Raw genomic sequence first — 15,995 nt, 5'->3', positions numbered from 1 at the left:
GACAGCTTTTCTTCACGGAGATCTTCATGATGAGATCTATATGAGTCAGCCAGAGGGATATGCTGTTAAAGGGAAAGAACAGCTTGTGTGTAAGCTCAAGAGGAGCTTGCATGGACTCAAGCAGGCGCCAAGGGAATGGTACAAGAAGTTTGATGCCTTCATGCAGTCCCAAGGGTATCATCGGTGTGAGACCGATCATTGCTTGTACACCAAACGGGCAAAAGATGGCAGTTTGATGCTACTCATTCTATATGTGGATGACATGCTTATTGCCAGTAAATCTCAGCATGAGATTGGTGCTTTGAAGAAACAACTGCATAAGTCTTTTGACATGAAAGACTTGGGTGATGCAAATCATATTCTTGGCATGCGTATTACTCATGACAGGTCCAAGGGACTTTTGTTTCTGTCACAGAAAGAGTACATTGACAAAGTACTGCAGAGGTTTCAAATGGAGGGGGGGAAGTCCATTAGTACCCCGTTGCCTCCACATTTAAAACTCAGCAGTAAGGACAGCCCCAGATCAGATGATGATAAGGCTGAAATGGCCAAGGTTCCGTATGCATCTGCAGTTGGATCTTTGATGTATGCCATGGTTGCCACTCGTCCGAATATTGCTTTTGCGGTGGGAGTCATCAGCAGGTATATGGCAAATCCAGGCAAGCGGCATTGGGAAGCAGTGAAAGGTGTCTTGAGGTATCTCAAAGGTACCAAAGACTTGTGCATATGCTATGGTAGGCAGGATGCATTGGTGCATGGTTTTACAGATTCAGACTATGCAGGGAATGGAGATAACCGGAAGTCTACTACCGGTTATATTTTCACATTTGCAGGAGGTGCTATATCATGGGTGTCTCGGTTGCAGAAATGCGTTGCACTGTCAACCACAGAAGCTGAATATGTTGCAGCCACTGAGGCTTGCAAGGAAGCAATATGGCTTACTCGGCTGGTGGGAGATTTGGGCATTACAGGAGATATGCCAGTTTTGCATTGTGATAGTCAGAGTGCTATCATGTTGGCAAAGAATCCGGTCTTTCATCAGAAGACCAAGCACATAGAAGTGAAATATCATTTCATCAGGGAGGTACTGGAAGACAAGCGACTTGAGCTTGTGAAAGTGCATACTGATGATAATCCTGCAGATTTGCTCACTAAGAGCTTGCCTACAGAGCGGTTTGCACATTGCCGCCACATCATGGGATTAGGATGAGACCATTCTTACTTTATGGTCTTGTATACAGTAACTGTATATTGCTGTAATTTTTATTCTTTTCTCCCCTTTAGGCACATTGGCCTTTAGGTGGGAGGTTGTTGGGGTAAAGGCACATTGCCAACCCTTCATTAAAAGATAGGACACCTATGACTGTCTTAAGACAGTCATAGGGTAAACCTAATCCTAATAAAACATAAGTGAGTTTGTGGTGTGGCTCATCATTCTTCACACCCGCACTAGAGTGTCACTCTCTCTCACTCTCACTCCCTTGCTCTCTCTTCTACTACTCTCTCCCTCTCAAGCTATTGGTTGGCCTCGTGTGCTGCCTATTTCTTGGTTCACAGGTGCCCAGGCAATGCTACATGAGTCATTCTTTGGTTGGGTACTTTGCTGATTTTATTTTGGAGCTTTGAAAAGCTTTGTGAATGCCATCTGGAAACCACTCAAAGAGAGTGCAGCTGGGGTGCAGTGTGTGATTGCATCTGGACAGCCAATGGAATTGCACTCGGAAAAGAGAATGCCTTTGGATTGAGCCTATGGGTTAAGTGCACTTATGTGATGGTGTTCTATGCTTGAAAGCCTTGCGAAGGCTTAGTGAATTGGGGCTGCGTGCTTAGTTGCAGGGAAGGTCTCCCAGATGCAACTTGTAATCATTTCACTGTGAAATATAAAGAAATACCGAAAGGGGCGCCACTGTGTTTGGGGCCAATCGGGTGCACTTGTCTATGTTTGTTGAGCAGGGGCATCCTAGCCTCCATCCCTTTTTCAGTGGTTTTGTTTGTGAACAAATGGGTAAATGCCAAATGGTGATCATGCAATGGTTAATGGTTGTGATATATGCTTTATGGGCTGTAAATAAGTGCTGAAGTGATTAAAGGTTTAGTTCCACTGCCCTCTGAGTGATTAGAAGCCGGTTTCAGCAGGTGGCCCCATTGGCTGCCCTAAACCAAAACCCAAGAAGGATGATCTGTTGCTGCCCATGTGGCAGTCGCTCCCACTCCCTTGTTTTAGAGAATTCCCCTAGGCAGATTCTCTGAAAACAGGCTGGTTGACAACTCTAGCATTTCTTCCTTGATCAGCAACCCACAGTCGACTGATTTGTATACTTGGTTCATTGATAGAAAGCTCTTTTCTCTGTGGGGAAAAAAAGATTCATCACAAGTCCAAACAAATTACTAAGGGCTTTACTGGATTTCGTAGCCTTTTTGAACACAAAAGTGTTGGGCACAAGATGCTCAGGTTATTAGATATGCTCTTTGTAGAAGGCTATGTTGCGCGTGGTGATTTGTGTTTGTCTTATCTGATTGCCTAGTAGGACAAGTTCCTTGTTCATGCGAATGGATTTAGTGGAGTTCATCCGTTCTTGTGGAATTGAGTCTGTTTGTGCTTTTTCAGGAGACATTGTTGTTGCCATTTTTGCACATTATTGCTTTGAATTGAGCAACTAATGATTGATGTGGGAGTGGTGTGCCTGGAATTTTTATGTTGCCTACTCTAGAGCACGAGTTGGAAATGTAGCTTAAATTTTCATGATTTCTTAATTTAGTCAGCCATACCATTTCCTGTTAGTGCTCAAGTTTAGTTATTCCTGTCTGGCAACACCTGTTGTAAGCCTTTCTTGTACTCTGAAGACATTATATTGTAGGCCACTTTTGAGTTGCATATAGGACCCACTGATTCGGCAACAATTAACTCATATGTACAGACTCCTTTTCATGAATTATTCTTCACATGTACTGTATGTGGTATGCTCTTTCTTTCTAACAAAGTTTGTCAATTCATTTGCTGTGTGGGGTGGTTGATGCAGCTTGTGGAACATTAGTGCCCATAGTGACTCATGTAGAGCAGTAAGATTTGCGGAAGCAGGACAATGTACGCTTTCCTTTGATTTGAAATTTGTTGACTTCTTTTGCACACTTCACTGTTCTGGAAATTAGTTACATGGGATCTCAAGTTTGGTTCGGCAGATGTACTGACTGCATCCCCAGACTGCTCAATCCTTGCGACGAATGTTGAGACTGGACAGGCTATTGCTCGTTTAGCTAATGCACATGGGTATACTGTCTTAGATCCCTCTGCCGGCTCTGTTCTTCTGTGACTTCATCTGAAGCAATCAAAGTTGCTGTTGCACTAAACTGTCTCTTTTACTTGTTGTAAAGGAGCTCGATTAATCGCCTGGTCAATCTTTCAGAAAATACTGTTGCTTCAGGAGATGATGATGGGGCAATCAAGGTCAATCTCAATTTTAGAATTTCAGACTTATGGCTGTATTGTCCATAGAAATTGATGATATGAAAAATGTTTGACAATGAAGTTTCTTCCGGATGCAGGTTTGGGATACCCGGCAGAACACTTGCTGCAATAGTTTTAGTGTCCATGATGATTATATTTCAGACTTGGAGTATGTTCCCAGCACGTCTCAGCTACTTGCTGTTAGGTAAATGTGAATGTTGTGATTATAATTCTTAACTTGAACTCTGCTTCCAGCTATTCACAGCTACTAGCTGTGAGGTAAGAATGCATGTTCCAAAGTCACCACATGGGATTCTTTTTCAGATTCCTTGGTTTTCTCTTTTGGCTATGAGGATCAACAACATAACTTGAAAAAGACTGAATCCACATTTATTGGTGAATTAAAGCTACTTTTACTTTATGCAGTGGTGATGGAACTCTATCTCTATGCAATCTACGGCGGAATAAGGTGAGGAATTGTGTCATTTTGAGGAGAAGTTGATAATTCAAATCTGAATGTATGCGCTTTTGGAACAATCGAAATGAAGAATTGTTGTCTCCTTTTACTTGTCGGTCTGCAGGTGGATGCACGTTCTGAGTTTTCAGAAGATGAGCTTCTTTCTGTTGTGCTTGTGAAGGTAAATCTTGACCATTGTTTGTAAAAATGAAATGAAAAATAAAATGTAAAAATGAAAAATAAATAAATAAACAAGGTGAATGATAACAAATCATTCATAAGGCCTGCCCAAGATCCAAATAGTGAAAGAGGGCGGAGATGATGAATTGATAGCGATGAGGGAGACAAAGAAAGAGAGAGAGAGAGAGGGGGGGGGGTGGTGGCTAAAATAGCATGTGGATCAATAAAAAATGGAGAATTTTTGAAAATAAAAATTGGCTATTTTTGCTTCTTGTTGAATTGCCTTCACTTAAGACCTACCTATGGCACGCCAATAAAAAAATATATGTATGTATGCACGTATGTATATACACATACACATACACATACATGCATGTATATGTATGTGTATACATACATACATAAATAAATAAATAAATAAATAAATAAACATATATACATATACATACATACATATATATATATGTATATATATATATATATATATACATATATATATATATATACATATATATATATGTATGTATGTATGTATGTATGTATGTAGATGTTGAGCCAGGCAGCGAGCGGAGGAGGACAGAGCGTGAGGCCACTCCTTAGCCGCAGGGGAAGTAGGCTCCTCCCCAGCCTAAGGGGAAGCAGGCAAAGGCAACAGGAGCGGGCCACCACCATGTACATGAGACCGGGACTTTATCCTCTTTGGCTTCCATCAGCTTAAGAATTCTTTGCCTTTGCCTCTGCCTCTGCCTCTGCATGTATCAGCCAGATGGTCAAGAGATCCTTCTTGGACACTAATGTTCCACTATGAGCCTTGAGGATCTATCCAATGTGAGGGTTGCATGGGCACGCTCTTCTACTTCTCGCCCATCCTCTCATGTGAAAGGTCTTTTTCCTAATGTCTAGCTCTTTCATCATGAGATGGCTCATCTCCTGACATCTGCAATAGTGCTTTGAGAAGATTCAAGGAAAAGATGGGTGTACACAAGATATTCTACATGCATTTATTCATGCAAATATATATATATATATATGTCTACATATGTACACACACACACACACACACACACACACACTTTTTTTTTGGGTGAAATCTTTGATTGATTATATTATATGAGTAGCAACCTCAAAACAAGGTGCGACAATCACATCAACTGAAATTTCAGTATATGCCAAAAAGACCCCATGATCTATGCAGCGGGTCTGCAAGCAATCAAAGAAAGATTGCTGCAGAGAACGCTTGAAAAAGCCAAACAGAGAGAAAGTAGGATCACCAAAGACTTTACAATTCCTATATGTCCGTAAAGTCCATAGTGCCCAGTAGCGAACCCAAACGAAGAAAAGATGAAACTCCGGTCTGGATGGATGAAACCCAAATAGCCAGAAGAACTTCCCAACGGAACAGATGGGAATCTCGCTCGCAGGCGCTGTCGAAGCAGATAAAAAAACGCACGAGAGCACGGACAATGCCAAAACAAGTGAGGCACAGTCTCCGAAGAAGCAGAACATCTGTGGCAAAGTGCAGGAGCAATGTGTCGATGAGCCAATAGCTGTCTAGATGGAAACACTCCCAAAAGAACTTGTCAAAAGAAAACCTGTTGTTGAAGTGGTACTTTATAGGCCCAAAGTTGCTGTAATCTTTTCCTCCACCACTTGGTTGGGCGATGCATTCGCTAAACAGAATCACCTCTCTCTGAAACCCAAGGTTGAGGCAAAAGGATTTTATACAATGCAGGCACAATAATCTGAGATAGCCTCAAAGGACGAGAAGGGGACCTTGGAGAAGTCAAAGTCCAATCTTCTAGCCGGTCCTGGAGTTCCAAAGGAGGAATCGGAACAAAAGGCGAAAGCATAGAACTAATTTGTTGCCACAAAGGACAATAATGAGAGCCCAATCAGCCCACAGTCCTTGTCTTCATGAGTCTGCACCTAGTATCCTTGGATGTGAACGGGCTCCTAGCAGAGGGGTGCATGGATCCAGGAAACTGGTTCTTTGACAAGAGCTTTAACCAGCTTTGATTGGCTGTATTGACATTTTGTTGTTACAGGAGCATAACTTGTCTTCCTAGGGCAGATGGTTAGATGCACCTGCCAATGTAGGTGCACAGTCGGCTCCTCTTTCTCCTGTAAATCTGGGCAGAGTTAACATTGAGCTGAATTCTTCATATCAAAGCCAAGGATTGTGATGCCTTTTAACGAGACAAAGTAGGAAGGTTGAGGTTCCTGTAAAGCCAAGGGAGGCTGAAAAGACTTTCGACCAGTGAATGCTTTCAGTTCTCAAAGAATTCCCAAGCAAAGATTGCCGACCACACACACACACACACATAATTTTTTTGGGTAAAAATTTTGTTGCTTTATATTACAGAATTACTATCCCAAAACGGGATGTAGAAAAATACATCACGAGAAGATCTCAGTATAAGACAGATACACATCAGGATCTATGTACTTAGTTTGCAAGCAATCATAGAAAAATCGCTGCAGAGAGTGCCCGAAGAAAGAAAAAAGTGAAAAAGTAGGATCACCAAAGACTCTATCATTTCTATCCTTCTCACACACACACACACACATACACACACATATTTTTTTTTTAGTGAAAACTTTTGATTGATTATATTACAAGAGTAGCAACCTCAAAAACGAGGCAGCCAAAAGTACATCAACTGAAAATCTCAGTGTATGCTAGATATACATCATGATCTATGCAGTGCGTTTGCAAGCAATCAAAGAAGGAATGCTGCAGAGAACGCTTAAAAAAGCCAAACAAGGAAAATTTGGGATCACCAAAGACTTTACAATTTGTGTTTGTCCATAAAGTCCAAAGTGCCTGATAGCGAACTCAAACAAAGAAAAGATGAAACTCCGGTTTGGGTGGAAGAAAACCAAAGAGCCAGAAAGACTTCCTAAAAGGAACAGTCGGGAATCTCGCTAGCAGGCGCTGCCGAAGAAGATCAATGAACTCATGAGAACATGGACAAAACCAGAATAAATGAGGCACAGTCTCTTGAGAACTCAAGCATTTGTGGCAACGAGCAGGAGCAATATGTCTACAAGCCAACATTTGTCCAGATGGAAAAAATGCCTAGAAGCACTCATAAAAAGAAAACCTGTTGTCGAAGAGGAGTTTCGTAGGCCCTAAGCTGCTGTAATCTCTTTCTCCATCACTTGGCTGGGCGATGCATTCGCCAAATAGAATTGCCTTTCTCTGAAACCCAAGGTTGAGGCAAAAGGATTTTATACAATGCAGACACCGTAATCCGAGATAGCCTCAAAGGGCGTGAAGAGGACCTTGATGAAGTCAAAGTCCAGTCCTCCAACCTATCCTGAAGTTCCAAAGGAGCAATCGGAACAGAAGGCGAAAGTATACAAGCAACTTGTTGCCACAAAGCACGATAATGAGAGCCCAAGCCATACCGTGTAGCTGCTAGAGAAAAAGGTAGCACAGAGCCATCATCATGAATAACATGAGCAACAGAAGTGATGCCCTTGAAAGAAACAAAGTAGGAATGACGAGGTTCCTGTAAAGCCAGTGGAGACTGAAAAACTGTAGACCAGTGAATGCTTTCAGCTTGCAAGGAATTACCCAGCAAAGATTGTCGACCATGCCATTCCAGATGAGAAAGGACGTGCTTCCAATCAAGAAGCAAACTGGAGACCAAAGGACAGCTAGGCAAAGTGCCATCAATGCGACCAAATAAAAAATCCCAGTAATTGATTTGCCAGTGACCAAAGGCAGAAATACTGATATGTGTGACTAGAGATCTAATCATAAGAGCCCAAGGCTGATCACCATGCAGAAATTGCATGTGAGCAAGGATGTGCACCTAGATATTCGTGATGTTCAATTAAATGCAGAGAAAAACACTCCGTACAGTCTTCAAGGGGTAATAAATGCAGGCGCACAGGTTCGTACAGCTGTACGGAATCCATACAAAAGCCGCTGTCCACACGTGTGAGTCCGTATAGGGAGAAAACAGCTCAATGAATGTGAAAATCACCTCGAAACGCAGCTCCCTTCGCGGTGTGGATGCTCCAAAGTGCAGTCTTCTCGCGTCAAAATGAGGGTTTTTGTGACAGAAGTGCTTGGAGAGACCTCAAACACTCACAGGTGTGTAGAAACCAGCAAGACCAGTAGGAATGAGGGCTCAGGAGGCTGCCAAACAGCTTGGGAAAGTTGTCAATGGCTGTGGGAATGAATTCCCAAGCTGCTCTAATACCATTGTTGGGTGTAGGAAGCAATGGAAACTTAGAAATGAGTGCAAGAAGGCAAAAAACGAGTTGCCGTAATGAAAATACTGCAAGTACAAGTGTGGAGGCTCAAGGGTGAGTCAACATAACAAAACCCTAGGGCTAACTGCCCTAACTGGACTAAGTGTCCTAGCTGACCTAGGTGGTACAATAACTAACTGTACCAATAGTCCTAACTGACTATAACTAGGCCTACAAGGCACATACCAAGGGATAAGTGGCACCTATGGATAGCCCATAGAATGGCCTACAATGTCGAGATTACAAACCACCTGAAGAACAACTGTCCTCGAAATAGGAGGGAGCCGAAGGCACTTTTGGCTCTTGTCCGACGTTGTAGAATAGGAGTTGGAGTAAGATGGGAGCTTGGCCGTCCCATCCATGTTTCGGGATGGCTCAGAAGTAGCAAGCACCTTTGGTAATTCATGCCACACTTTGTACGTCACACTGGCTGGGTCATTGCGGGAAACATGCCTCTTGTAGCAAACTTGAGGCTTAACTTCTTCGGGCGAAGTAGGTAACACCGTGGGTGTAGCAAGTGGCTCCAATCAAAAGCCACTGGGAGAGAAAAATGCCTAGGGAGTCTCTGATGGAGCATTGATTGGTGGATAGGAGCATCAGTCCTTGGGTTTGTCTGTTGATCAATATCCTTCTATCCTAGGCTTTGTGATCTCGTCCTCGTTTTGCGGGTCCTTCTTTATTCGATGCCTCTAAGAAGGTCTGTGCTTGGGCAAGAAAACAGCCTGTTTTTTAGCATAGCCCTCCTCTTTTTAACGCAGTCCTATAACTGATAGGAGAGTTGTTCCAATAGTTGCAGTTTGTTTCCACGACCCTGTGTGCAACCACAAATTTAAAAAATTGCGTCAGCATTGATCATTTTATCACTAAAAACTTTAGCGCATCTTTGAGTTCAGATACTCCATGTTGCGGAGCTCCGAATAATCTTCCAGTTTGAGGGCGACCTCATTGGTGTTAGAATTATAGATATAATTCAGCAGTGACCAATGTAATATAATAAGCTAGTTAGGGGCACTTTTCCCTCTTTAAGAGGTTTTTCCCCCTAACCGCAGTTAGTTCACTAACTATGGTTAGTGACTACTAAGGTTTTGTCACTAGGACAAAACCTTATCTTTCTCTCATTGTGTTGTACTCTCACACTCTTCTATTGCAACTAAGCTTTCAGCTTCCAAGCTTCCAGCTCTCACTCTCTCTTGCTCTCTCTCACTCACCATCTTCTCACATTTGGTATCAGAGCCAGGTTCAAGAGCTTCGGGCTCTCTACTCCCTTCAATTCCAGCCCTTTGCCTCCAGCTACAGCCTGCATCAACTCGTCCGTACAGTCCGTACGACTGTACGGAATCCCGACGTATAGTGCCGTACAGCTCCCGTACTGCCTCCGTACAGCTCCCGTACAACCTCCGTACTGCCTCCTGTAAAGTCTCCGTACAGTTCCTGTGCAGCTCCGTACAGATTCGCCGTACAGCCCCGTACAGATTCGTCGTACAGCTCGCCTGTTTGATCGTACCTGCGTCGTCACTTCCGTACATGCCGTACCAGATCGTACGTACCGTACCGCACAGTCCGTACTTACCTTACCGTACAGTCCGTACTTACTGTACCAATTGTACCTTCCGTAGATCTGAGTGCAGTCCTTCAGTACCACACGTGTGGCAACAGTCTGTTCATCCGTACAATCTGTACTTGCAGATCTGTATTTGCAGATTTGCACGGGTTTCCTTCAGCCACAGGTGTTCTTTGGCAGGCACATCTTGCAGAAAACCATAGTTTGGTTCAGTTGTTTGGGAGTACATTTGGGGCATTTTGTATGTTGCAGACATTACAATCATTGTGTAGTTTCGGAGCTACATCTGGAGCAAAAATTGCAGATTTTGTCTAAAATTTGGGGCTTTTACAGACAGATCTGCAGATCTAGTCTGAAATTTGGGGCTTTTGTTCAGAAATTGCAGATTTGGGGCTTTTAGTAATTTTGCCTCTTTTTGGTTGCAATTTCAAGTCACAAATTGGGGCTTTTGTGTTGGGAGAGCATTTTTTGGAGTATTCAGTTCATACTGTCTTTCTTGGAGTGTTTGAAGCACTTTTGGCAGATTTTGGAGAGTTTTTGATGCTTGGACAGATTTCTGACAGTGCAAGTACAGAAATCTAAGTTGCATTTACAGCCCGTGCTTGGCTGTGTTTTTTTGGGAGTTGTGCATTTCATTCCCAGTAAGGGAATTCTGCTTTGTATCTGCTTCAATCTTTTTCTCAGATATGGCCCAGCAAAATCAGACTGAGTTCTAGTTTGGTGGTCTTTCACAAGAAGACAAGTTGGATGGTACCAACTACTCCCTCTGGAGTTTCATGGTACGTAATATTCTGATTTCTCGAAATTTATGGGATTATGTCAATGGGGATGAGATCCGACCAGCAGATATTGCACCTGCTACCCCTCCTCAACAAGGTGGTGGAAGAGGTCGTGCACAGGGTGCAGCTGCAGGACAAGTTGTTGGTGCAGCTACAGTCAATACTCCAGAGCAGAAGAGATGGGATTCACGGGATGCCTTAGCTTTGTCATGCATCTCTCTTTCAGTGAAAAGATTTATCATTCCGCATATCCGGTCGTGTAAGACCTCCAGGGCAGCGTGGGATATTTTGGAAAGCATGTATGCAGCTCGGAATGATGCAAGGGTATCTTTCTTGAAAAGAGAGTTGAGTAATACACATATGGAAGAGGGTGACTCTATGTCAGTCCACCTCACAAAGCTACAGGATCTCAGAGAGCAATTGTTAAAACATAGATGAAATTATTCCTTATTCAGAGATGATTACAACCACTCTGAATTCTCTTCCTGAGTCTTATCTCAGCTTTCACACTTCGCTGAACTTATCATTGAGGGGGGGTGCAAATCCCCTCACTTTTCATGAGTTGATAGGACTTCTGCTTCAGGAAGAGCAGACCAGGAAAAATTTGGCTTCACGTGCAGGTGAACAAGCCATGCTCTCAAAATTTAAATAAAAAACAAAGGGACAGGCAAAGACATCAGTAAATCAGTCTTCCAGTGGGTTAGGACAGCCTTCACAAAAGGCTAAAAATGATGCAAGTAAGCCCAAGAAGAAGGGTTTTTGTCACTACTGCAAAAAGCCAGGTCATCACATAGCATAATGCAGGAAAAGGCTTGCAAAAGAAAAGAAAAACAGCTCAGGTATAGCTGTTTCAGATTCAGCTCCTCATGCATCTGACAATGGGGATGCTGCAGCCAACTTTGTTGGACAGGATTATGCCTTTTTATCTTGCATTTCAGATTCTAGGTTGGCTGTTCCAGATGCTCGGGATAGTACAGCCTCTTGCAATGATGATACATATGCATTTTTGACTTGCAGCTATGACTCTTCTACACATGCATCTGCTTTCAGTGTTAATGAAACACTGAATACATGGTATTTTGACAGCGGTGCATCCAATCACATCACTTCTAGGAAGTGTCTTTTTACTTCCTTGCATCCACCTCCCGTTGGTAAGAAAGTCACTTGTGCCAACAACTCATCATATTCAGTACGTGGCACAGGAGAGGTTGAGCTCACTTCCATTGATGGCTCAATTTTCAGACTTTCAGATGTCTTATATGTGCCTGGCATAACCAAAAATCTCCTTTCAATGTCCACTCTTAACAGAGGGGGATTTCAGGTCATCTTTGAGGATGACAAATGTACTGTCCGAGACAGGGAAGCTGACTATGCCTTAAGGTTATCTGGTACTCTGCTGCGTGGGCTTTTTCAGCTTGATATTTTTGAGAAAAGAGCAGCCCATGCTCTTGCAGTTTCTACCCCTACAACACTTTTCAGCCATGGTTGAAAATGAAACCGGACTCAAGATACAGACATTGCGCACGGATAGAGGTGGGGAATACCTATCTGCAGAATTTGATGCTTTTCTCAAAGGCAAGGGTATTGTGCATCAGCTCACAGTCAAGCTGACCCCTCAGCAAAATGGCAAAGCTGAGAGGAAAAATAGAACCCTCATGGAGATGGACAGATGTATGCTGAAAAGCAAACACATGCCTCATAAATTCTGGCTAGAGGGTTTGATGTGTGCCAATTACATTTTGAACAGGGCTCCCACTAAGGCTTTAAAAACAAAAACTCCTTATGAGGTCTGGAATGACAGGAAGCCTTCAGTGGATCACTTCCGAGTCTTTGGATGCCTTGCTTATGCACATGTGCCAGTTGAATTTAGGCACAAATTGTCAGATAAAGCCATCAAATGCATATTTGTTGGATACAGTGCAGAAAGCAAGGGGTACCATCTCTACAATCCTGCTACATTCAAAATCATTGTAAGTAGAGATGTGATATTTTCTGAAAATTCAGCTCACACTCAGGCTGATTTTCAAATGCCTTCGTCTTCAGAGGATGTCTTTGAGGGGTTGCTACCCATTGCTTTGGGTTCCCCTGCTGATTTTTCTGATGCAAATCAGAATTTACAGCAACCTCTAGATGCTTCAGTTCCGCCACAGGATGTCTTGCCCCCTCCACAGGCAGTGGAACAGGTGGTGCAGCAAGAAATTGCAGACATACATGCAGCAAAAACAGTCCCAAACTGGCTGTTACAGACTCTCAGGGAGAGTAAACTTGATGCTCCGTTATCTGGCAGGACTCGCAGTGCAGCAAGGCACATGGAAGGTGCTAATTCAGTGGAATCAGCATATGCAGGTGCTCTCCTTGATGAGGAGGAGCCTGCCACATTCGAAGAGGCAAAGGATAATGTGCATTGGATGAATGCCATGCACGATGAGTTGCAGTCCATTGCAAAAAATCAGACTTGGGATGTTGTGGACTTGCCACAGGGTACAAAATGGGAAGTCTCCGAAATGGAGAGGATCCCAAAGATCAGAAACATAAAAAGAAAAGCTCTATGCAAGAAGTATCCATATCACCCTCATGGCAGGCATCATATAAGGATTGCCGCAATGAGGCTCGGAAAGATTCATATGACTTGTGAATCTGCCGACCTAAGTATGCCAAATTATGCTCACTCCAGATTGTCCAAAGAGCCCAATATCTCACCCAAGAGAGAAATAGTGAGTATTGAGACAAAGACCTCATAAATCTGCCAAAGAGTCAGAAATGTTTCCCAAAAATGTGACTCGGGAAACGGAGCCGAAGATGATCTGAAATTTTCCCGAGGAGGTTCCTAGAACACGGGCAGTGCCAAAGCAAATGAGGGACAGTCTCTGAAGGAGCCTGACATCTTAAACATGTGGATGGTGCAATGCGACGTTTGGCAAGCGTGACTCCCACTGACAATGTGCCTGTCATGCATCTCCAAAGAAAAAGTCTTTGTTTCAATGGCATTTTACACTTCCATAATATCCGGAGATTCTTCCGCCACCATGAGAGGGGCTTTCGTATATGCCACAGAGTATTAGCATATTGCTGAATCCATGGAGCAGGCTGAAGAAGCCTGTAGACTTTGATGGAGGTCAAGGCAGGAAGAGGAACAAGATGCGTGCATGTAGCAGAGGGTTGCAATTGCCAATCCATAAGCCTGTCTGTGTGAGCCATAGGAGGAACAGGTAGAAAAGGAAGTAATAGATCAGCAATTTTCTTCCATATGGACCTATGGTGCATTCCCAATGCATAGGAAGCAGTGGCCTGAGGAAAAGATAAAACATAGCCCTGATCATCTACCACATCATGTATGTATCTGATTCCCAATTTCATGAGATTGTATGCCCGACAGGTTCCTATAAAGTGAGTGGAATGTCAAAGATGGCACTCCAATGAATACTTTCTTTCCTCATTGAGTTTGTCCCCGAGCAATTATCAGGAGCCCATTTGACCTTAGAAAGTACTTGCTTCCAGTCAAGTATCAGAGCAGTAGAGAAAGGACAGCCACGTATCTTCCCTACAAATCTCCCAATGACAACCTCCCAATGATCAGTAGTCCAATGACCATAAGCACAAGTCCTCATGTTGACACACATGGATGCTATCATACAAGTCCATGGCTGTTGTTGGCGGAAAAAAGTATGGAGCATAGTCGCCTTCCTGGCAAGTACATGATATCTTATATTGAGGACATTGAGTCCACCATGCATCCTAGGAGAGCACACCATTTCCATCTTCATCAGTCTCAATGCTTTCACAACAGTTTTTGTCCTCCGTAACATCTCCATTGCTTGAGACATAAAAGCTGAAATATCTCTGGAGGACCAATGCAGTAAAGGCAAAAAGAACTGGATATAGGACATTACAATGGACTGTACTATTCTGAGCCTGACATGAAGAGGCCAAGTAGAAATTTTCCAGTAGTCCAGTTTATGTTGAAGTCTTTGGAAGATCCATTTTAACTGCTGCTTGCTGGTGATATGCCATCCAATAGGATATCCCAAATGCCTGACTACATCTTTGGAATGCACCACCTGACCTGGCCAGAGAATAGAATGCCAGTCACATTGTTTCAGGGGAAGCAATTTAGATTTGTCAAAATTGACATGCAATCCCGCTGCCAAACCATACAATGATAGGGTGCTCATGAGCATGTGAACTTTCCGGGGAGAATTCTGTGGCATAAATAAGGAATCATCAGCATATGCTTGTGCCAAAAAAGATGCAGCCCCAGGGATTTTAAGACCAGTCATGTGTCCTGTGTTTGTAAGACGATCAAGATACATTAAGAGGGGATGGGTCGCAATGGCATAAAAGAGAGCACTAAGAGGGCAGCCCTGTCTAAATGATCTGCCCAATGTCCATGACCGAGATAGATGACCCCCAAGAGTGCACTGAGAAGTAGAGCCAGAATAAAGCCAGTAAACTGCATTTGCTATCTTGGAACGAAAGCCCATCTTTGTCATGATTTGAGAGATAAAATCCCATTGAACAGTGTCAAATGCCTTAGCAATATCTACCTGCAATATGAGCACATCTTGATGTGAATACTTAGCATATTCAATTGCAGTCAAGGCATTGGAGATATTATCATGGATTTGTCTACGCGGCACAAACCCATATTGATGAGGATGAAGTCCCGCATTCAGTAGCCCGTGAAGCCTATACACAAGCATTTTGGCAATGAGTTTGTAAACTACAGGCATCAAAGTAATAGGCCTCCAATCTGAAATATGGTCATACAGATGTTTTTTGGGCACAAGTTTGACTATGCCATGCTTCCAAGAGTGCGGCAACTGATTTTCTTGCCAGGCAACATTGATCATTTGCAAGAGGATGTCTTTCAAATCATCCCAAAAGGAAATATAAAATTCCACCGTAAGGCCATCCCAGCCAGGGGACTTGTATTTACTGAGGTGGAACAATGCATTATCAAGTTCTGTGTCAGTAAAAGGTCTCTCCAAGATAAGAGCATCATCCATTTCCACTATTTCAGAAACATATTGGAGGAATTCAGTCCTAGCATCAGTCATTTGATTGGATGGGGAACCAGGAGCAGAGAACAGTTTCTGGAAGTAATTTTGGCATTCATCTTGGAGATCAGAGAAAGAGTGTGTCCAAGAGCCATCAAGCTTCCTTACCCTTAGACATGAGTATTTCTTTCGAGTAGCATGTAAGCCCTGGAAAAAAGCTTTTGATGAGCAGCCCTTATCCATGAGGGGTTTCATTCTTGCCCTGATCTGCCATTTATGCAATTTCCTCTGATCATTAGCAGTCAATTTA

At 43.1% G+C, this 15,995-nt stretch overlaps 1 protein-coding gene across 2 annotated transcripts in view; it reads left to right on the top strand.

Annotated features, from left to right (window-relative positions):
- WDR55 (transducin family protein / WD-40 repeat family protein) overlaps window positions 1–15,995 on the top strand; it is a 91,934-nt gene that overhangs the window by 42,626 nt on the left and 33,313 nt on the right. For both annotated transcript variants that reach the window (XM_087393422.1, XM_087393421.1), the window contains exons 3-8: window positions 3,021–3,085; window positions 3,181–3,268; window positions 3,373–3,445; window positions 3,544–3,650; window positions 3,872–3,914; window positions 4,027–4,083. In XM_087393422.1, coding sequence (XP_087249548.1) covers window positions 3,021–3,085; window positions 3,181–3,268; window positions 3,373–3,445; window positions 3,544–3,650; window positions 3,872–3,914; window positions 4,027–4,083 — 433 coding nt within the window. The remainder of the gene's footprint in view (window positions 1–3,020; window positions 3,086–3,180; window positions 3,269–3,372; window positions 3,446–3,543; window positions 3,651–3,871; window positions 3,915–4,026; window positions 4,084–15,995) is intronic.

This window comes from Dipteris shenzhenensis, chromosome 22 (genome assembly GCF_047967505.1).
Source record: "Dipteris shenzhenensis isolate YYH24624 ecotype China chromosome 22, Dip_SZ_1.0, whole genome shotgun sequence".
NCBI lineage: Eukaryota > Viridiplantae > Streptophyta > Polypodiopsida > Gleicheniales > Dipteridaceae > Dipteris > Dipteris shenzhenensis.
Note: the sequence above shows the minus strand (reverse complement) of the source record. Positions and strands in the feature narration are given on the sequence as shown.